Genomic DNA, 23,640 nt, shown 5'->3' with positions numbered 1-23,640 from the left:
TTTAATGCTTTGACTGTGATAAACCTTTATATTTATAATGTATTGTTATCTAGTTTTAAGTTGCATGAAACCTTTGCTCTAAGGGGTGATTTTCATTGCTTTGACACTAGGAAAAGAGAAAACCTTGACATTCCTTTTACAAGACTGGAAAAGATTAAAAGAAGCCATATTATTATGGGTAGAAAGTTGTGGAACAAACTATCGCCAAGAATAATTCAACTCCCTTACAATAGTTTTAAGAATGCAATTTATGAATGGCTTGTCAGAAACCCCCTGTATATGATTGATGAGTTTTTTGCTCTACAACCAATGACATAACCTCAAATGATTATTTAATACCAGCCTTGCATGTATTTTCAGCCTGTCTATAGCTTATCTGCTTTTGTATGATTATTTATTTGCATGAGTTGTAATAATTCTTTATTATTACTATTAGTTGCTTGAACTTGACTTGTGCCTCTACCAGCATGTATTTATACAATTTGACTGTGTCTCATGCATTTATATAATGTCTATAGACGAATAAATATCATTTCATTTCATTTCATTACTATATAGTATAAGGAGTGAAAGTAAAATGTGTAAAAGCAACAATTTTGTAATTTTGTAAACATTTCCAAACCCCCTCCTTACTCCTGGGGCTTATTCTGTACCCCCTTGTGGAGTGTACAGTTGGTAGTCCAGGATATATTTAAAACAGGTGAAGAAAATAAAATGGACATAATAAATTAAAAACATTTAATTCGTACCAATAATTTATTCAGACCAAAATATTTCACAAGTAACAAACAGATAGAACTCTTTAAACGAAAACAGACAGCGAGGATACATTCCGTTGAAACAGTCGTGAAGACTTGACGTCTCGCAAAAAAGTAAAAACTTTGCTACAACTTATAAGAAAGGCACTAAGTATATACAACGGTCTGGGTACATAAATATATCTATCAAATCCACATTTACGATGACTAACACTATACATATAAAATATATCACACTATACGGCCAACACAGATTTATACGTTGAGTAGGCCTTATACATTCACTCTGCCAAGTTTAATCTTTTGTTGAGTGAGGAATATTTCTAGATGTTTACAAGAATCGAGACAAGTTTTTATGGACTCCTTTTGTTCAGATGGCTACCACTGTATGACATAGTCCCGTAAACTAAAAATGTAATATATGTTATAGCCAGGAGAGAGGTTAAAACTAAAATTATCTTGGATTTTTATACTTTAGTATTTTTTTTATACCAACAGATTTGTACGTTTTTGCACAAATTTCTTTTACTTGTCCTTCAAGTTATGCACTACTTCGCTATTGGAATGAGTAAACAAAATAAGGACACACCAGCATTTTTTTAAAGTGCAAAACCAAAAAGTAAATCATAATAAAATAAAACCAAATAGAATTAGTTCAGAAGAGAACTTTTAAATTTAAATATTAAATCAAAAAACAAATTCCAAAGCTTGGATAGGAGCTGAATAAATTTCTGAACTAACACTTTTGAGACAAATCTGGTCAAAGTTATATAACGAAGCAATGTTACAAAGCGATCTTATACAAAAATACACTACATACTTAATTTATCCTAATTTAAAATGAACTAATGTTAAACAAAATATAACTTTCACATGATAAAATTATTGTTGATGAAGCCTAAAAAATCAGTCCTTTCCTGTTAACATCTCAAAACTATCTTAAAAACAATATTTTAATCGGACAATACCTTTGAGGGTCCAGATCAACCAATAGAACGGCGACAATAGTTCCGACTTGCCATTAACATAATATATTATAATATCTAGCCTGGTATCTTTATCTTTCCCAAATAAAATCTCGGTATTTTCTAAAATGTTATTGAAAATTTGTGTTTAAGCTTTTTTGAAATATTTGTCAGCAATAAAGTTGATGGCAAAAGCTGTTTAAAATCCCATTTTGAGCCATTAGTCGATCTATTGTCAAATCTAAATAATGAAACCCTCCCGTTCAGTTTTCAAGATATTTACAATAAAATAGCAAAGCATTACTATCGTCTATTTATTGAGCATTCACAACAAAAAACTGTTGAATAGTGGAAAGAAAACATTAATACACAAGTACAAACCTCGCATCCACCCTTCTTAAAATAACAAAACTCACATTCCAACCGCAGAACTTCCGTTGGGATAGTGATGACTTTGCAAAGGGAAGGGGGTAAAATAAAACCTTTAATGCTTTGCCGTACAATCAGAGTAATAAAACTAGGTAACAAATGCTAATTTACTTAATACTTAACTGATAAAACTCTTGCGTAAAATATCTCGGAATCAGATTTTCAAGACGGAAGGTAGTTAAAACTCACGATCGTAATTAAGGTAAGACTTCAACATTGGAGGCAGTGGAAGGGATTGGATTTTGTCCTTCATCACAGAACTGTAAGATAACCCTGGTTCATCTTTGTTACAATTTGAGGCGCTGGTGCCCGAGCCTTTTTTCGGCTGAGGTGCGATATCTTCCTCAAGACCTTCATCTTCGCTTTTATGGTTATCAACGAAAAAGTGGGTTAAAGGATCTATGTCCATGTCTGAGTCTGAGTCTGAATCTGAATCTGACGTTATGTTGACATCCTCATCAGATGATGATGCAAGTTCCTGTAAAATTAATTTTGTATTATACTTGGATTCTACTACGACACTAAAAAACCAGGGTGGTCGGTTTAAGAATAAAATAAAATAAATATGAGAATTGAGTTATTTACCGGCTACTATTAAAATGATCATGGTCATCTGCGTTTGTTTAAAAAGTGCTTCTAACTTCACTTAAACTTTTTACTCAACTACTCGTCTGAAAATTCATAAATACAACTGTACTTAATAGGAAACTTTAGTATATATATTGTTTTTAAGCTAACGGTATTCAAAGACTTAATCTTTAGAGGAACTGAAAACTGAAGTACCTACAAGTATACATGAGGAAGGGTTATCACATTTGATTAAGTATGAAAAAAACAACAAAAACCAACATATCATGTCTGAGGAAATTCCTAAACTTGTAAAGAACACTCTGTTTTATTCATTATATTTTTCTTACTCACTAAGCCGTTTAGGTTCGTTACCTCATAAACTTTTGCTAAAAAAGAACTCTATTATCATGTTGATGAGAAACCTAAGCATGGTCCAAGATTGGTTGTAGCTCACTTGGGCAACATTATCAAAGCAAAGTTGGCTGACTCCGGTCAAACTGTCATACTACACAATAGTCGGCAATCCTTTCAAAATGACTAAGAAGGAATTACACGTACAAGTTACCTTTTCCTAGGCTTAAATAAGGCACATGGACAGACGCAAACAAAGGAAAGATTTTATGAGCCAGACCCCGTTTTTTTACACCTTTAGTTGTTTGTGACGTTAACACGAGTGTGCTTTTTCAATGAAAACTATGTTTGTGTAAAAGTAAAAGTCATCAACACAAAAATCGTATTTAGTCATATTATTACTTCAAACATAGTGTTAAAAGAGGTCTTGTTAACATATAAAAACATAAATAGCTTAACAATATATTTTGTAAAAGTTAATTATCAAAAATGTAAACCCACATCTATTCCTGAAGTAAGAACGTATACTTCTAACGTTGCTCTTACTAGGTCTACACAGGGGGAGCGAGCTGGTGTAGTGGTAAGAGCGCGGGACTTCGACCCGTGAGGTCACCAATGGATTTAACTAAGTGATAATGCCGCAACCCCTAGGTCTAGCCAGAAGTAATGTGAAAAACAATCCTGGGCTTGTGCCTAGCGTCTTAGGACAAAAAAAAACTAGGTCCAAGCAGTAATTAACTGTATGTTGTGTTCTCCACTAAGTGGAATTTGAGAAGGATTTAGTGTGAATGATTCGCACGGGTCGGCTAGTATATACTTGTTTTAACTGAAAAATAATCTTTTACTTATTTAGTTTTTAGCGAATTTTCCATATAGGGAATAAGCTATTACCGTAGTACTCATGGTAAAACCTGGACCCGGGACTGATTTACTTTTTCGTTTTGAGGTCCCTAGAGGCAAAAAATATCATCTGTTCAAATACATATACACACGTGTCCGTTAACGCGATAACCCGAGCAAAAATGATCCAATTTTGATGAAATTTGGTAAAAACACGTCAATCTAAATTTATTCTAACTAGCATGATCGGACTATGGGAACGGGGGTTTATGGGGTAAAAATTGGGTTTTCCCATTTTTGACCCAGAAACATAAAATCTAGTAATTTCTTTCCAAAACATTTTGATGAGCTTAAAGAAACAAATAATTTAGTATATTGAAGCATTGTTATGCCCCAAATGGTTACGGAGAAAATTCAAAATAAATTTAAGTTTAAAATTCCCATGTAATTCTTATGGAGAATAAGTTAACTGTTGTATTTTCCTTGTTTATGAACATATTTTGATCAAATTTGAAAAATGCATTTATTTCTTACTAAACTATTAGCATTTTCCAAAAAAGAAAAAAAACTTTTACCCTCCTTGTTGCAGCAAACCTAAGTACTCGTTAAACTAATTCTATTATGATAGGGAATTAAATGTGATATTTTTAAGGAGACATTTTAGAGTAAATCCAATCAGGCAAATGGAAATTAGCTTATTCTGCAGGTTTGCTGCGGTGGGGGTATTATTTTTAATCCAAGCACTAGAAGTTGAATCATTTGAAGTTGAATTCAGTTCAGTTGAGTGAATATAGCACTGCTTCTTAGGTGCTAAGACTAGCTAATTCAAGTTGAAACCTTTACAATAGTTGCTAAGTACAATCTGAAGACTGTAAAAAGCATGTATTTCACCATTTTTAATATTTAAAAGTAATCCATAGGCTGTATTACTATAATCAACTAAATGTTTTCTATAATTTAAACAAATATTCTAGACTCACAGCAGCTAAGGGTACCACAAAAGTCAGCTACATAGCTGAAAATGGCGCTGTTCTGTCTACAAATCATTGCAGTAAGCGGCATGGAACCTCGTTGCGGTATACACGCTAAGAAGCTACGCACAAATGGCTTTAACATAAAAGACCCTCGTATGTACACCATTTAAAAAATGTATCGGTCATCCAAAAAATGATAAAACAATCTTAGTTACCAAAGCAGCGGTTACCTTTTCGTTGTCCATATCCTCGACGACTCCACTGTCAAATTTCTCACGCTTCGGAACATCGCTAGGCCGAGTAGCAGGTCCTGCCGAGGCTCCCGCTTCCTCGACTGCATCAGTCTCATCAGTCTCTTCTTCTTCCTCTCTCTGGTTGTTGTCTGCTGGCGGACTCGCCACTTGCCTAAATCGCAACCGGTTTGTCGGAATCCCACTTCTGAGGACCAACCTCCTGTGATCTACAAAAAGTGATGTCAGGAAAGAATTAAAATGAGAGAATAGTTAGATTTGTTTAGTGGATCAACAAGATTAACTACAAGTTATATGTAAATACTTTTACAGATGATTTGATTTCCTACGGGGGGAAGCTAAGACTAGTTGGTTGCAACGACAGCCTTATGACGATGTTACAATATTAAAATATGTTGTAAATGATCACACAGAGTAATTGTGACATTAGATAACTAACCTAGTCATTAACACTTTCCCATCCGGACGTCACATCACTGTAAGAGTAGCGAGTGTGTTAAGTATGTTCAAAAGTGAGTCACAGAATGTCATTTTACTGTATCTCTCCCACCGAGCCCTTATATTGATAGGCTAAGTTAAAACCTACGAAGGCTAAGTTGAGACTTACGATCCAAAGGGTTTACTAAATTGAAGGAGTGCAAATCTTTAGTAACCAAGTAAAAGTACTACTTCACAAAAACGATTGAAACATGCTCTCTATAACACAGCTTATCAGTTTTGCTTTTGTCATTGACTTTTGGCAATACATGTTTTGTAACATGCACAACTTTCTATGACAAAAAGAATGGTTACTTGAACTTTAGAAATCTTGTAACTAAATTTTTTTATCAATCGTGATAGAAAATGTCCGCAATAATGGGCCTATCTAAAATAACAAAAACTAAGTATTACCTCCTTGCCCACGGCCCATGTCAAACACTGCCGTGATGCTAGCACCAGTCTGACCACCTATCAGCAACCCTGGACCTGACATCTCCATCTCATCATCTGACGAATCCACGAACGGAATCACCAAGTTGCGGATGGTTGGCTGTAACAATGAACATCCCTTCAATACAGGCTCTCACCAGCCACACAAGAGTCTCTGGAGGTTGATGTAGCATCTTACAAGAGGATTTTTTGCTGTTGGCAGCCATTTTGTAGTGTACTGGGTTGGTCTGGACCTTTTTTGAGGCTAGGTTTGGATTTAGTCCCTTAATACCCATTGGCTATGCGTTTTTAAAACTGCATTTATTTCACTATGAAAATTTTCATTAGAGGAAAACTGATGTTAAATATTAAATTGACATCTACCAACACGATAAATATAGATAACACTGCAAGCACCTTCTTCCTGAGGACCACTCGGCGGGGTCGTGGCTTGGTGAGCTGAGGGAACTCTCGCTCTGCGTTGGCCCGCAGTGTGCGTCGGATACAACTGCGGCAGACGGCTTGAAGCGGGATTGGCTCGGCGTCAGCTGTAAAATCATTATATCAATCAAACACATTTATATTATACAAATTTTATAAAAATCTGGCCAAAATTACTTGAGCTTTCGGCTATTGTATTTACAGACACACATATAAATGGGCGGTCACTATTACGCTCAAGTCGGAAAAAGTATCACAATCAAGTTGATGGAACAAGATTGGGTAAATCAGACTCAGTCGTGAGTCCTTTCAACCCGACAAGAAATTATAGAAGCTGATAGAAATTATTCAAAAGGTTTTAAAACAGTTAAAAACTGCTGTAAATAAAAACTTAGTACTTGTAATTATGATTACTGACGTAGCTTAATGGAGGCTTTAGTGTCAGCTGTAGTTGGCTGTTGAAGTGTGGAAAACGATACGGGCAGAACATTCTTGTGCTCCCACTTAGTCAGGGACACTCGGGTGATTTGAAACAGCTGATCATTGTGAGGCATCACGAGTACACCGCCAACCTGGCAACAATAAAATACTCTTTAATACGATGGTCAGTTAGGCATTGTCACATTACTAGTAAAAAAAGTACACTAGATGCTCCTTAATCCTGCACATGAGTGACTTAAGTGTTGTCGGATTACTAAACGTCCAGTTCCAAGGTCTCAGGTTCAAATCCCACTAACCACCAATGGCTGTTGTGAAAATACTGGGATTCTTTAGGCCTAGCCTAGCCTTAAGCCTTAAGTAATGTTTAAAATGATTCTAGGCCTAGTGTCTTGGAATATAGAGGTAGGGCAAAAAAAACTATCGTTCTAAAACTCATGATTCTTGTAAACTAGGCCTAAAATCATTGCAAAAAATCCCATTACAGTGGTTCTACTATTCAGGACATGAATTTATATGATTTACCTCAACAAGTTATTCAAACCATGGCAATGACCACTTTTTAGGTGGAGCAGGGGACCCCCGGGTTCGAATCCTGCAAGTCACTAATAGCTTTAGCATGCCACGTCCCTCTAGGCCAAGCCTCAATTGGTGTGTAAAATCATAGACGAATAGAATAAATATAGACTGTCAAAGGAAGGTTCCGCGATGTGGCGCTAGAGCACACTCAGTATTCGATTTGCTGTCGTCATCAGCTCCTCGACGTCTGCTACCAGCACTACCACACTTGCGCTGCAGCGGTCTGCAACTACACGGCACTCCTAGCAGTGGACGCCAGAACATATGCTAAAGGCAGCACTGCTGTCGGTCAATATTTAATATTTTGTCTAGTAAATCTTGTTCTAGAACCCACTATTCTTGTAATACTTAACTCATTACAAACAATCCCATTACAGTGGCTCTGCTGTTATTCAGAACCTTTTTGTGATTTGGCTTAGAAAAGGTTCAGATTCATAGCAACGGCAACATGTTGAGCAGCGCAGTGAACACATAAGACATTCAGAATCACATTAACGTTGCTCAGTCACCATATTACCTTGATCAGGTGTTTGATGTAGCTCTCTTGGTTCTCCGGACAGGCGGCACCGCAGTACACTCTGTCATACTGGCGGATGTCACTTGGCAATGACAGTCCGTTACCTAAAACAATCAAAAACTATTTGTTAATTAATATTTGGTTATTATTAGATTGATAACAACTAATACTTTTTACCCATCCTGGATGAAAGATGGGATACACAACTAAATTTCCCAAAAAAGGAGGTTCAGGTAGTTATCAGCACACAAAAAGTACACAACACTACTAATTTGATATTTTTCCAGTACAAGGGGCTTCTTCAGGAGGAAGAAGTAGAATTGTTGTGAAGGGGGGGGGGGGCATATCCTGCAATGACACAGTGGCTCAGTCCTCAAACACTTGTTCAAAACTGGATTTTGCAAATCTAGAACAAAATGTTGATCAAATTTTTGCAATACAACTATTTTATTGATTTAAAAGTTCTGTAGATAAATCCAGATAAGTGTAATATACAAACAACTTATTATTTGAGAATACAACTTTTTGTGAGCGATACTAGTTATATAAAATAGTTAATGTCCCAATAACTATACAGTAGAGAGTCAAAAATCTGAACCAATTGAGACCGTAGGTAGTTCAGATTACCGATTAATTCGGATTTTCAAACATAGCCAAGTAATGACTAATAGACACATAATTATGCCTACAGTATTAAAAATACAATTCTAGGATACAGTGAATGAAATAAAAACAATGATTTTTGTACTTAGGTAATTTTTTTACATTATACTATATTCGTTTCTTGAAAAAATATGTAGAGTTTATACATTGGAAACGGTCAAAACACAGACTAGCTCGGCGCGTTCACTCATATTTCCCTGCCAGGCGTCGACTGTTTGGCCCACGAAATTGTAAAACATCTGTTGTCTCTGTACTAATTCAATATTTTAAAGATTCAGATTTTCAGATTTTTGACGTTCGGATTTTCGACTCTCTACTGTAAGTTCTGTGCTTGATTCAAGAGGTTAGAATAAGAAACAATAATGTTTCGCCTGTCTAACTCACCTTTTACAAAGACTGGCTCGCAGAATTCAAAAGAGTCCAGAGCTGGTGAGGTCTTTTTGAACTCGCTGAGTTTTTCGTACGCATATTTAATAACATCAGCATGCATTTCCACACCATGATTCACACCAAACGGACCTGTAAAAAGGAAGGAAATAAGAAATCCCAAAAATTAAAATCAAGTTTTTTAGAAATCTAGGCCCAACTGGAAAGGGTTAAAAAGTATTAAGTAATAATATGTATACTCTGTTCACAGAATGTAGGCAGTTTTGATCCTAGCTTAAATAATAGCTAAACAGCTGAGATTTGTCAAAACATCTATCAGTTGCTACTTATATATTAGCAAAAATAGTAGTTGTTATATACTATACTTAAAAGTTAATTATGATGTTATTATGTTGTCATGTTGCCACCCTGTGAGGTGAATCAGGGTGGGAGGTTCTTCTTGTAACGAGCTCTCTCTTAAGATGGTTTACTGGAATAAAGATGGTGTTTTCTCCACTTTGGGTTTTTATTTAAATTATAAGCCCATATAAAACATGGCGCAGTCTCTCGTTTTAACATAATAAGTGGAGTGTTAAAATTAAATGTTCTAATAAGGCAAGAAGCAAAACATTATAATAATAGAAGAATTAATAACAGAATAAAGTGATAACTAGGCTCATGAAGAAGAGAGACCTAGGCCTATGGCCAGTAAGCCTAAAAACTTAAGACCTAAAGTGAAGTCATGAACTGTAAGTATGTATCATTTAAAATATTTCCACAAATAAGATGGATCGGGCTAGAATCCCACAACCACTTTTGGTTGATGGAAATTTGAGTGATAACTTTAGAAGGTTTAAACAGGCTTTCAACATTTATCATGTCGCTACAGGACTTAATAAGAAAGAGAAAGATGTTCAAGCAGCTTCTCTGCTCAACATCATGGGTGAGGATGCGATTGAATTATTTAATACTTTCAATCTATCTGGTGAAGAGGCAAAAGATCCCGATAAAATTTTACAAGCCTTCGAAGCACATATGGACCCTAAGAAAAACTTGGTAGTGGAGAGATTTAGATTTAACAATAGAGTTCAAGATAGTCATGAACCGTTTGACAATTTTCTAACAGACCTAAGAAAACTCCTTAAGAGTTGTGAGTTTAAAGAACAATCTCAAAGTTTATTAAGAGATAGAATTGTGTTGGGAGTGGCGGATAAATCTTTGCAAGAAAGACTCCTGCGCGTTGCAGATCTTCTGTTAGATGAAACAATAAAATTGTGTAGGGCAGCCGAATTAGGCAAACAACAAATTGAAACATTAAGTTCAGATACCGGTAGTAAAACTAGTGTCGACTCAGTGCGGTCATATGGTAGGCCTAAGTTTGGTAATGATGGTACCGGTAAGAAGTTTAACAAGCCTAACTCATATAGGCCTAACAGACAATCAGGTACATCAAGCTCAAGTTTTGATAAGCCTATGCAAGGGGCTCAAAGAACTGAATTTAGATCTAAATTAACACCGACAAAGGAAAATTACTTATGTAAGAAGTGTAATAAAATGCATGGAGTAGCTAATTGTCCGGCCTATGGACATAAGTGTTATATTTGTAACAAATTAAATCATTTTGCATCCGGCTGTAAATTAAGATTCAAAGCAGCTAAAGGGTTAGCTGAACATGTAGACCAAAGTACTGGTGAGACGAGACGAGACAACGGTGAGTTAATATTAGATAGCCTAACTTCAGTGTCGACAGCGAAAACCGTCAATGGACCTAAAGGTGAGTGGCTACATCCGTTGCTGGTAGAAGATGTAAAACTTAACTTTAAAGTGGACACAGGTGCGGCTATTAATGTAATCCCATACAACATTTTTAAGAAGCTAAATAATCAATTTAGGTTAGAGCCAACTAAAATTGTGCTTGAAGCATATGGTGGTCAAAAGTTAACGCCTGAGGGTATTGTTCATTTGCATTGTAAAAATGTTGTAAATAGTAACGATGATATAGGTTATGTTTTTCCTTTTGCTGTTTTAAAAGTAAACAATTTGAATGACAAACTCAGACCAATTTTAGGCTTAGAAAGTTGTATTCAATTAGGCCTAGTTACAGAGGTTAATGTGGTGAAATCAATTGATTGTAAAATGTCAGAGAAAGGATTGTTTTTAAAGAAGCATGATCATCTTTTTAAGGGTATAGGTAAATGTAACGTACAATGTTCTTTTGATGTTGATGAAAACATAACACCAGTGGTAAAACCACCAAGAAGGGTACCTTACGCCTTAATGAGTAAACTAAAGTCGAAACTTAATGAGTTGGAAGGTGATGGAATAATTTCTAAAGTAAATAAACCTGAAAACTGGGTAAGTAACTTGGTAGTAATCGAGAAAGCAAATGGTTCATTAAGATTATGTCTAGATTGTTCAGATCTTAACAAGGCTATAAGGCGTGAGCATTTTTTGATTCCCTCATACAATGAGATTGTTGCAAAGTCAGCTTGTAAGAAATTGTTCACTGTAATAGACATGAAAGAAAGTTTTTACCACTTAAGCCTAGATGAAAAATCAAGTAATTACTGTACTTTCAACACTGTGTTTGGATTGTATAAATTCAATCGTTTGCCTTTTGGTTTAAGTAATTCAGCTGAAATATTTCAAAAAGTAAATGAGGAAAACTTTAAAGACATCCCAAATGTAATAATTTACATAGATGATCTGTTGATTGCAGCAGAAAATGAGTACGAGCATGATAAAACTTTGAACTTAATTGTGGAAAGGGCTACAAAGTTGAATTTAAAATTCAACAAAGATAAGTTGCAATTTAAAGTAAAAGAAGTCAAGTTTTTTGGTCATTGTTTCTCAGAACAAGGTATTAGAATAGATGATGAAAGAGTTAAAGCGTTGCAAGCGCTAGAGACACCTAAGGATAAAAAAGAGTTACAGCGATTAATGGGTTTGTTTAATTACTTAAGATAATTTATTCCTAACATGTCAGAAAAAACCTTTTGTCTAAGAGAATTGCTTAAAAAGAATGTGATATTTCAATGGTTGCCAGTCCATTAGAGTGTTTTGGATGAGTTAAAGAAATTAATCGCTGAAGCTCCCGTGCTTGCAAATTTTGATGATAAGAAAGAGTTAACTATCCAGTGTGACAGTTCAAAAAATGGTACAGGTTGTTGTCTTATGGTAGGTAATCAGCCTATGGCTTTTGCAAGTAGAAGTTTAACAGAAACTGAAAGTAATTTTTCGCAGGTCGAAAAAGAAATGTTAGCGATTGTACATGCTGTTCAGAAGTTCCATTTTTACATTTACGGTAGACCAATTAAAATACTAACAGATTGTAAGCCTTTGGTAGGTTTGATGAGTAAAAATGTTATTAATGTGTCTTCACCGAGGTTGCAAAGAATGAAAGTTAAGTTGATGAAATATGATATTAGGCTTGAGTATTTGCAAGGTAAAAAAATGTTTGTAGCTGACTTGCTAAGTAGGTCATACAACAAGGAGAGTGTAGAAACAGATGAAAGCTGGGATAAGCTCAGCAATGATATTGTTCATTGTATAGGTTTAGCTAAGAATGTATCTATGTCAGACAGAATGAAAAATGAAATCAGGCTGGCTACTGAAACAGATGAATGTTTATCGGTATTAGCTGGTTATGTAAAAAATGGTTGGCCTAAAGTTAAAAAACAGGTAAAAGATGTTGTAAAATTGTTCTTTAATATGCAAGCAGATATATCTATTGATGAAGGTTTGTTGTTCTTAAATGACAGAGTAATAATTCCTGTGAGTTTGCGTAAAAATGTTCTAGCGAAACTTCATGAAAGTCACTTTGGTATTGACAAAACCAAAGCTAGGGCTCGTCAGGTTGTGTATTGGCCTGGTATCACTAGGGACATTGAGAACATGATTTTAAAATGTTCAGTGTGTGAAAAATATAGATCTAAAAATGTAAAAGAACCGATGATTCCTCATGAAATACCATCTTTGCCTTTTGCTAAAGTTTCTTGTGATTTGTTAGATTTTGGAGGTAGTAGCTATTTAGTATTAATGGATTACCTTTCTAAATGGATCGAGTTAGTAAAACTTAGTAGTAAAACTGCAAGTGAAGTTATAGATAAGTTGAAAGTAATATTTTCTACTCATGGTATACCTAAACAAGTTGTGTCAGACAATATGCCATTTAATTCTTTTGAATGTAAAAAGTTTTCCAAAGAGTGGAATTTCGAGTTTGTCTTTTCAAGTCCGTTGTATCCAAAGTCAAACGGACAAGCCGAGAGGGCAGTGCAGATCTGTAAGAACATGCTTAAAAATGTAAAGATAGTGGTAAAGATGTAAATATTGCATTGTTAGAGTATAGGAACATGCCTATCTATAACTTAAATGTAAGTCCTGCTCAGATCTTGTTTTCTAGGATAACTAGAACTAAGCTCCCTATTTCTGATAGACTGCTGTTGCCTAAGGTTGAAACTAATGTGCAACAAAGGTTGTTAGACGTGCAAAACAAAACAAAGCAATACTATGACGTAGGTTCTAAGGAAAGAGAACCATTTCATGATAATGAAAGAATTGTAATTAGAGATAGTAGTAACAAAACTTGGGAACCTGCAATTGTAATTAAAAAACATGAGGCTCCAAGATCTTACTGGGTAAGAAATAAGGCAGGTAATGTTGTTCGTAGAAACTCTGTGTTCATGAAAAAATCATATGTAAGTAGGCCTAGTCTTAATTTTGATGAGTCGCCTGTAAAGTCAACACCTAATGCAAACATTAAAACTCAAAGTGATAGTAGTAGAAGTCAAAAGAGTAATACTAGTCAGGAAAAAAGTACTAGTGGTAACGGAATATGTAAAACTCCCAGTGTAAATGAGCAAGCAAAAAGGTATTCGACGCCTTTGTCGAGTAGGCCAATTCAAAATGATGTAAATGTAGATGATGATGATTTGCGTAGAAGTAGGTTTGGCAGGGTTGTAAAGCAAAGAAGAATTCTCGATTTGTAAATGGTAAATATTGTTAAAGCAATACCTATTTGAGATTTTGAGATAATGATTTATAAAGTAAGATTCTTATATTTTTGAAAAGTTTAAGTTTATGTTGATAAAGGTATTTCATTTTTGTTTTATAAAATTTCCAATTGTATTTTAGGTTAAGATTAATTTTGTTACAACATGTCTAAAAGAAGTAAAGTTTATTTTAAGAAATTTTTAAATCTTGAATTGAATAAAAGTGTGTACTGTAGTCCATTTGAAGAGTTAGGTTAGGTTCAATTTTGTAAAAGGATTAAAGGGATAGTTTCAGAAGATAATTTTTATGTTTAGTATCATTGTTTAATTGTATTGTATAAGTGAGATTATATTTTATTCCAACTTAAAAGAATTATAGGCCACAAATGTTTTTTGAAATTGTATTTTGTATTAGTAAAACTCTAAAACTTTCAATTGTAATATGTAGGCTAGGTACAATTTATAATTAGGATGATTAAGAACCTTTTGTTTAATGCAGTATATATTTAATTTGTTACATTTATAAAAATACTTTTAATGAATTCAATAATCACATTTAATGATGTAGGCCTATTTTAAAAATGTATTTAGGAGAAACTTTTTGTTAAATTATGCAGTATAATATGTTTTTGTTGGTTTGATTGTAACATGATTTTTAAAAGGATGAACATTCAAAGGGGGAAGTGTTATATACTATACTTAAAAGTTAATTATGATGTTATTATGTTGTCATGTTGCCACCCTGTGAGGTGAATCAGGGTGGGAGGTTCTTCTTGTAACGAGCTCTCTCTTAAGATGGTTTACTGGAATAAAGATGGTGTTTTCTCCACTTTGGGTTTTTATTTAAATTATAAGCCCATATAAAACAGTAGTGGGGGAACTTCCCCTCAAACCACCTAAATTTTGTGAAAGAACTATAATAACAACTTATTACGTTCACTGCGCATGACGAGTAATCTCGTCACAGCTAGCACTTTCCAGTGGTGTAAGACGAGTATACTCGTCAAAGTGCCTTTTACAAACTATTGTTCCAATGTGAGGTTAGCCGTTGTTATAGTGATAGTACAACGTTGTTTCGCTTGCCGCTTAATGTGCCAGTTTTATACTTCAATCTGGTAATATTCGTTTTCAGATCCGACTACAGTATTTTATAGGTGGTAGGGATTGTAACAAATTTATTATAGTGTGGGGTTTAGGCTTGGATCTAATGACATGTAATAGAATAACAATATTGAATGTACTGTAGAATTGTGAAAGGAACCTAACCTCAAAATTGTGATTGGCCGCTTTTTTGCAATATTTTTTATGGTGTATCCAGGTACTTCACCCCAGCTTTTTCCCTTCATTTGGCAATACTGAGGGCATGCTAGAAGTATTTTTTAGTGTTGCTATCGGTTGGGTTCTTGTAAAACTACGTGCACAATGAATGGGACGCAGTATTTGCCTCTCATTTGGATGAAACTTTAAACGTTTTCGCACACTCAACCATGCAGCGCACAACCGCAATGAAAACTGTGTTTTAAGGCCTACCTAAAATGAGGCCGACCATGGTGCTGAGGTAGCCAGTGCCGGAGCCGATGTTGAGGAAACTCAGACCCGGGCTGAGGTTCAGATGCTCCATAACAACACTGTAGATGCATGGCGCGGAGATATGGATGTTACCACTCTTCCAGGCAAGGTCTTTGTATGCGTTCATCTACACATTGACTATTAATAGAAGCAGAAATTGCATTTCCATATTAAAACCGTAAGTCAGTTTTAGAATAAACATGAACATGGATGAATTTATCTACTGAAAGAGAACAAAATTCCAAAAAGCATAACAGATGAGGCATAAAGAGTGGACCCTAGAAGCCAAGGGGTCCAAGTGACATTTTTGTCAAAATTCAGTTAAGTGCAGAAATAGATAGGAAAAATCATTTCTACCCAGTAGTAAAGGGATCCAAGTGCATCCATTGACAGGCGCTGCTATCTAGTGCAGAGCCCATACTCCATCTCAAGACAGTAGTTCTCAGCTTGGAGCGCTAGGGGTCTAAGTAGTCACTTGGACCCCTTGGCCACCCAACCAGTAGAGCAAATTGAACCACTACATGTTGCTTGGTGACTATCAGTAGTGTGCTTTCTTTTTATGTATTATCGTTTATTGTTAAAACCTAAAGTTATTTTTATGCTCATTCAAGTGTATATTTTAACTTAATGTTTTAAACACTGTTTGTTGTGTCTAATTAAAGAAGATGAGAAAATTTATTGTTTATAAGACGAGAGATGAAGACTTTATCAACATTGAGGCTCTTAACAACTTTAAAATTTTGCCCAAAAAGGTGAAGGGCATAAGGAAAATACAAATCTTTAGGTTTAAAAAGAGCTCGAATTCAGTGGGAAACCTGGACCCGTTTGCTCACATGAGCTTGAGATAAAATGACACTGGAATACTTCCTGCAAAGCTCCCAACAAGAAATGATGAGGCCTAAGCTAAAGCCATAAAAGGTGAAAGATCTGGATGAGCTTCTCCAGTTTGTAATTCAAGAAGAAAATCGGCATAACGAAAAAGATTACTTAGGAGATGGGGATGAAGAAGCCGATGCTCCGGACAATCTTTATGAAACCGACGAGGATGAATAATACATAAGAAGTTGCAATTTTTTCATTATATTTAACCTTTGTGATTTTTATTTAACTTGTTTGTTTTGTTTTTAGGTCTTAATTTAAAGAAAAGTACCATTTTACTTTAAAAATAGTTTTGTTATTGCCCTCCACTTAGAAGACAAGGGATCCAGGTGCAGGTGTACAAGAGATCCAAGCGCAGCAGGAAAAACATGGTACACTTTAAGTTCGGAAAAAGATATATGTTTATGTTAATAAACATAGATTTGTATGTTTTTATAATGGTCTATATTGTTGAGAAACTAAATAATAAACGAAAACCTACTAAACTTCAGACGTGACCTATTAATTTTTTTTCTATCTTTGACTTGAATTATCTCAAATAAATGGTTTTCTTACTTGGACCCCTTGGCTTCTAGGGTCCACTAAATTAAAAACTAAATTAAATCAGTACATAATCTACTAAGCTATTTATTCTTTCAATTAGTTATAGGTTAGCCTATAGGAAGAAATGTTGAAATGAAATATTCCTTTATTGTCACAGATACATTTCAATTTTTCAGTAAATCTGACAAAACAGGTGACATTGTCCATTATTAAAACTAGAATACATTCCTATAAACTAAATAAATGTAAAAGAAAATTTGTTAACTGTTATTTAAATATTCAAAAATAGAGTCAAACTGTTTTTTTTTTCAGAAGGTACAGTTTAAACTCGTTTTTTTTTAATTTTTAAGTATTGGTAATTTCTCTGAATTTGGTAGGTAGACTGTTGTAAAGCCTGAGACTCCTATATAATGGTGATCTTTCATACAGACAGAGGCGATATCTTGGATATCTCAAATTATTTTAAAACGATTAGGATGTTGACAGATGAATTGATTGCTGTCGTATGATTGGTAGTTACTTTTTAAGGAAACTATCGTTTTGTGTATATATATATATATAGAGAAGACATTGTTAATATGTCATATTTTTTTAAAATAGGTTTACATGATGTTCTTTTTTGGTGCAAAAGATAGGATTCTTAAATGTGTTAATTCTAAGAAACCTTTGTTTAATGCCTGTATTTGACACTATTATTTATGTATGTATTCACAAATAAAGATTCTTTGAATTCAATTGAATTGAAGAGTGTGCTGCTGACAGAGTTTTTTACAGGCCAAACCTAATTTGCGTAATGTAACCTAGTTTTGTAAGGTTAAGGTAAGTACGTTACCTTAAAGTCTGGCAGAAAGTAAGTGGCTCGGTCGACTGCCCGGAACACTTTTTCAATCTCCGGTGTCTTGATGTACCGGGCCTGGGAAAGATTGTCGATCAAGTCATCATTGTCCAACCCGGTGCTTACAGCTCCTCCCATGGTGTAAAGGGTGAACTAAAACTGAATAAAGTTGAGGTTTAAAAAATGAGTTTCGATAAAAATTTTAGGTTAAATATTTATAGTAGTGAACTAAAGAGTTTGAAAATGTTTGGTATGTTTACAAAGCAGAACACGTTTACAGGTTTACAAAGCCTGAAGAAAGAAACGATTAGATTAGATTTGAAGGACGGAAACACACCAGGGACCTGTGTCATAATAAACTACAAGTTAGCCTAAAAGTTGTGACATGTAATTTCCTTTAGATTTGCATTGGGCGATCAGCTGTTCTACTAATAACAGCTTAGTTATTTATTAGTTATTAAACTAACAAATTAGTTTGTAGTTTGTTATAAAACAGGCCCGAGCAAAGGACGAGTTTTGGCAAAATTATAGACTTGCTTCAAACTAAGAAGGATGGTTTTAGCGAATATCCAATACAGGGAGAAGCTATAACTTACCGTAAGTAGCACAGTAAGTCTTAGACCCAGAACCGATTTACTTTTTCATTTTGATTTTCCCTTCCCATCTAGGGCCTTCTATCCAGAGAAGATAGTTCTCGCAGAGACATCAGAGGGGAACAGAACCTTTCGTTTAGCCTACTGTACGAGGACAGATTCATCACTTGCGCAGGAGCGGCTCCAGGAATATTTTTTGGGTAGGCCTGACAAGGATCAAGAAAGAGTTTGATCGGGGATGAGAGGTTTGAAGAGCTTTTCCAGCAAAAAGGGGGGAATTTTAAAATTTAAATGCAAAATAATTAAAATATTTGGTTTTACAATACCTTTATCAGTTCCAAAAGCTGATAAAGGTATTGTAAAAACAAATATTTTATATATTACAGTTCCAGGGCTACAACAATGAAGCAAAATAATTAGTTTTACTTTCTCTTAATTTACATATAAATTAATGTATTTATCTATAACTTTTTTAAATTTTCCAAAATTTTGGGTAGGCCCGGGTCTACCTAGCCTGTCCTCTGGAGCCGCCCCTGACTATCCGGGTGATCTCTAGGATCTGGCCCTAAAACTCTTTTGACTAACTTTATGTATACTTTATGTACTTGGTGTAAATGAGGCTACAGACGAAAGAATGGAAGACAAATCTGACGTAGCTCAGCATGGATTGGGAGAAAATTTGCTTGGAATAAGCCCATCATACGCGAGGTTGTACAAGAATTTATGCCAAGCTATGTCGGAGGAGTCTTTCTGCATAAAGAGGGAAACGACCAGTTAAAGAGAACGTTTTAGAGTTCTTTCATGAGCCCCAATTACATCATTATGGTCGACAATAAGGGATATTATGGTCGACATAATATCCCTTTAGTAACGTAAGTTGCTGACATATTTTAAACAACTAAATTCACGGGTAAAACCTTGTAGTTTATTATTAATCGTTATTGTATATTACCTTAGGTACATACTGACAAAACTATATTACAACTAAATATGGCAAAGAGTTAAATGTTTCTGGCTAAATTAACAGCTGATCTAAATGATAAAGCTACAAAGGTAGTCTCGGTTTTGAGTGAGCAATTTAAACAAATAATAAACGTTAACAAGCAAATTTTAATTATATATTTGACTGTTTAAAAAAAAAACCATATGGGCAAACAATTCTTGCCGAATAATTGGCACACAAATGTTGAGCAATACAGTTCATGGTCCAAAACTTGTCTATCCTTATCTGCCTGACCTTCAACACTGCAAGCTATTATTACTTAACAGTAAACAAACTCAACTGTTCTTATTGTTAAGTTAGATAGCTTTTCACTTAACAACAAGATGAGTTAAACAATCTGTAATGGTTTAGATAAGGAATTAAAAAGCTAGCCTCCAGAACAGTAATTGTAATTTAACACGTAAATTTCACAATATCAAACAGTTTTACTTAGAATTTAAATAGTTTGAAATAAGAACAAATATTGAAAAGTAACAAAGGTCAATAATTAATTTTTAAGGTGCAAAACCCATTGAAATCTCCTTCCTATGATTAAATTAAGCTGGTGTAAAATATTAATCAAATAAATGTTAACTAAAACTCTTAATACAAAATTAATCAAAATCAGATAATTTGTTTATCGATTTTGTGCCTTACAGATAGTTCAAACCAATTGCCAAACCAATAGTGGGTTTCCCTTGCCACTGGAAAAAAATAACATTAGTTTTAGACCTGTATCCAACCATCAAGACTTTGATAATAGCTATCAGCACATCCATTTATGTAGGCTGCAGCCGTATTGTCTATTTTACAAGCTACATTTTAATCACGAATAAGGCATTGAATTTTTCAAAACTACTAAAAATAGTTTTTTTTTTAACTACCAAAAATGGTTTTTCCAAGACAGTTTCTGAAAATATTTATATATTGTGATTGGAGTTCTATGTAGTGTAGAATAACTATACTTTTAGAAGGCCGAAATTTAAAAAATCACAAGGACTATACCTATCTGTTAACAGATAAATAAATCACAAATTTAAATTTGATCAAAGACGAGCAACTTCTTTTCCGGTGGAATTAATTATACATCTGAAGAGCTGGTAAGCAGTATCTGAACTTGAACAAGACCTTCAAAAAGCAAGGTTTTCACATACAAGGTTGAAGAAAAGAATGAACAGTCCGGTATAGAATTAATTGACCCAATTTTTATTGACGTGCACTTCAGACTGGGACATTTAAAATTTAAATACAAAGGCTATCTGGTCATCAGGTCGTCAACCTACATGCGGCACTTTGCTGCATGTAAATGTGGCATTGTAAACAAACGTCAACAATTAGTCATCTGATATCAACTAGGTCAATCCATAATATTTTATGTAGGCTAAGTTTATTATTTTAAACTATGAGGTGTTATCAACATTAACGAGTAGCACTTCATTAGAATTGAAGTACCTACCACATTATAACTCGTACAAATTTTGCACATGATGAAATTATCAAGGGTATGACCTCCATATTTATTGTTAATTTAACCTTGTAACTTAAGTTAGGCCTACTTGGTTCTATACACTGTCATGATGTGGTCAAGTTTTACAAAAATTATGCTTTAAATAAAAAAAACCCAAGTTTAACAAACGTACTTAATTCAACTGAATTAGTAACGGTAAGATTACCGGTACATCATAACAAAATTCGGACAAATACGCTTTGTGCGGCTGGATATAGTTTATGTGCTATGGCATTAAGAGATGCAAAACCAAAATATTTTTTTTTAAATTTTGTAAAAGGATGAAAAGAAGGATATTTGTAAGGATGTGTAGCCTTTAAATTACACCAGTCTTTATTTACGGAACAATTTTGTAATATTATTGAAGAGCTTAGGTGTGACCAAAAAAGAAGGTTTGAAGTTGTTTGCGCTTATCAACTCACTCATTGGTGAACAAGGTTAAACTACTAACATACACTGCAATATTTATTTGTAAAGACCGCTAACTGGAGTGGTTTCAATCAAATAAAACATGGTCGAAGCACTAAATAGCCTACCTTTCTTATAATGAAGCCAAACCTAAATTGGGCAACATGAAGTTCACATGTAAGGTGTAAATCTTATCAAACAGTAAATAAAGCAGGTCATGCAATAAAATACAAAGAGCATAAGGTTTGGTATCAAATGTAAAATAATGCTTCACTTGAGAAGATAAAATTATTGCTGTAGGGGAGAGCGGGGCTAAACCGTACACCCATTTTTTGGCCTAGAATTCAAGCTAGGTGATCCCGACAATTGCTGCTATCTAGCAGCAGAATGCGCAAGTTTACAGTATCTGCATCATTTTGCTATGTGTGCTAGTTTCAATGTTTCAGTAAAAAAACATTTTCTACTCACTTGCTTCTAATTTTCATCCAGTACTAAATAAAAAGTTAGTGAAGTAGCTTTTTTTCGTACCGTAGTCTAATAACTGTGAGATCATAATAAACTACATATTTTAAGCTCTCTTTTGGTTATTAGCGATTATTGGTTAAGTCATAGAATTTAAGTTTATGTTTATAAATTCCCACGAGGTACAGATTGGGGCCAAACCGTACAGCTCTGGTACAGGGTGCTGCTCATGTTCAGGGTGGGTCCATTCAGCTTGCAGTGCTGCGGAGTCTGCAGAAGAACTACATTTGTGGACTTTTTCTTCTTTCTTTTAATTTTGGAATGAAATTTTATAATGTGTTTCCAAGCAAGATTTTTTTCTGAACCAGACTCCATTGACATTGGGCTAACATATTGTTATCAAACAAAATGTCGACTTTACTTAGCAGAAAGACCAGGGTTTGGAATATTCCCTTGCAAAAATTTAAAAAAAGTTACAATGGCGGGTAAATTAGCATTGGCTATTGGATACAGAAGACGACTGATCCCATCTATATGGATCAGCTGTCGCCAATTTTTCACTAAAAAAGAATGTAGTTTAATTGTTGTATTAATGGTCAAAGGTATAAGCCTACATCATTAAATAGTAGGCCAATTGTATTTGCAATCTTCACCAAAAAGATCTTCGGGAATCATGACAAAATCTAAATAGGCATAGGTAACAAAATATACAATAGAAGGCAATAAAATTATAGACTTAAATTAGCCTATCTATTTTATATTCTCAGTCACAAATATGATGAATGAAAAAAGAGGATACTGATTCCCTAGACTCTGCGGCTAATGTAAAGAGAATCCAGGTAAAATGCTACCTCGTATATAATTAGCAAGTAAGTACACTTGCAAAAATTGTTTGCCAGGAAAATGGTTTTATTAAATAAGTATTGAGGATTTAAGAGCTGACATTCACATTTAAGGACCAGCTTTAAGTTTTAAGTACAGAATACTGAACTTGGTGTAAAGCTAGGTATGCTAGCCTGGCACAAAACTAGGAAGGCTTAACTTAGTTTTGTTAGTTTGAAACATTGAGATAGTAGGCTAGGCTACCTAATAAAAGTGAAGTAAGATAAGTACAGTAAGCAAAATTAACTAGCTACTGTTAGTATAAAGTAGGCCTACCATCAAATTAATTTGTTATGAATATAAATTAAACATAGTCTGTGACTGTGAGCCTGTCTCATCAGGATGGTTATCAGTAATGCTGTATTAAACCAGTAGGCATTTTAACATGAGCATGTCTAAAACAGATTATTAAAATGGAGGGTGAAGATGAGATCTCTTGGCAACCCAATTCTTACTTAACAAAACAAAGGCATGTTGATGGTCCTCACCTAGTTTGTTGTCATCAAAAGAGAACTTTTTAGGACTGTTAGTTAAAATGTATTTAATGCAACTTAAATCCGCGCAATATAACTAAATGTCCAATGACGTGTGTGCAGGTAAATATATGAAAACAACACAAGAACTTCGTCCTACTTCTACTTGGGACACAGACAGATTGATGCAAATGAAAGGCAACACAGCTGATCACTTGTCACTGGTACTGGCAACAACATTCAGCGATATCTGCCGGGCGTCTCGTACTGGATTCTGATTGGTTGAAACATCTCTCACAATACCCAATACCCATTGCACTTTTGCAACGCAGGAGTGGGGGTACAAACGGATGTTGCCTTGTCCAATGTTGTTATAATTTACAGTTATTATGGTTAGCTAGGGAATATATGAAAATGTTAAAACAATAATTAAACACTTCCAAATTATTTAAAAGAAATTGTTTT

General features: G+C 34.5%; 1 protein-coding gene across 1 annotated transcript; it reads right to left on the bottom strand.

Annotated features, from left to right (window-relative positions):
* Positions 1–724: 724 nt before the first annotated feature.
* On the bottom strand, positions 725–23,402 carry LOC128993825 (protein-L-isoaspartate O-methyltransferase domain-containing protein 1-like). Its single transcript, XM_054417876.1, has 10 exons — positions 23,191–23,402; positions 17,866–18,027; positions 15,573–15,738; positions 9,070–9,204; positions 8,023–8,126; positions 6,907–7,060; positions 6,465–6,595; positions 6,030–6,168; positions 5,118–5,347; positions 725–2,630 (listed from the first exon to the last, which is right to left on the bottom strand). The coding sequence occupies exons 2-10, from the start codon at positions 18,004–18,006 to the stop codon at positions 2,331–2,333; spliced, it is 1,500 nt and encodes a 499-aa protein (XP_054273851.1). The 5' UTR covers positions 18,007–18,027; positions 23,191–23,402; the 3' UTR covers positions 725–2,330.
* Between the last annotated feature and the right edge of the window lie 238 nt (positions 23,403–23,640).

Source organism: Macrosteles quadrilineatus, unplaced genomic scaffold (assembly GCF_028750875.1).
Source record: "Macrosteles quadrilineatus isolate MER2022 unplaced genomic scaffold, UCM_ALF_1.0 Scaffold_1__1_contigs__length_201487025, whole genome shotgun sequence".
NCBI lineage: Eukaryota > Metazoa > Arthropoda > Insecta > Hemiptera > Cicadellidae > Macrosteles > Macrosteles quadrilineatus.
The sequence above is the reverse complement of the archived record's forward strand: the minus strand, read 5'-3'. Positions and strand labels throughout refer to the sequence as shown.

What these genes read in the sequence shown, in the direction of transcription:
- LOC128993825 (XM_054417876.1), bottom strand. Translation starts at nt 18,006, where the DNA reads ATGGGAGGAGCTGTAAGCACCGGGTTGGACAATGATGACTTGATCGAC. An exon ending in ACTTTCTGCCAGACTTTAAG is followed by an intron (nt 15,739 to 17,865) that starts GTAACGTACTTA and finishes GTCAATGTGTAG; the next exon opens with ATGAACGCATACAAAGACCT. An exon ending in CATGGTCGGCCTCATTTTAG is followed by an intron (nt 9,205 to 15,572) that starts GTAGGCCTTAAA and finishes TCCTTTTTACAG; the next exon opens with GTCCGTTTGGTGTGAATCAT.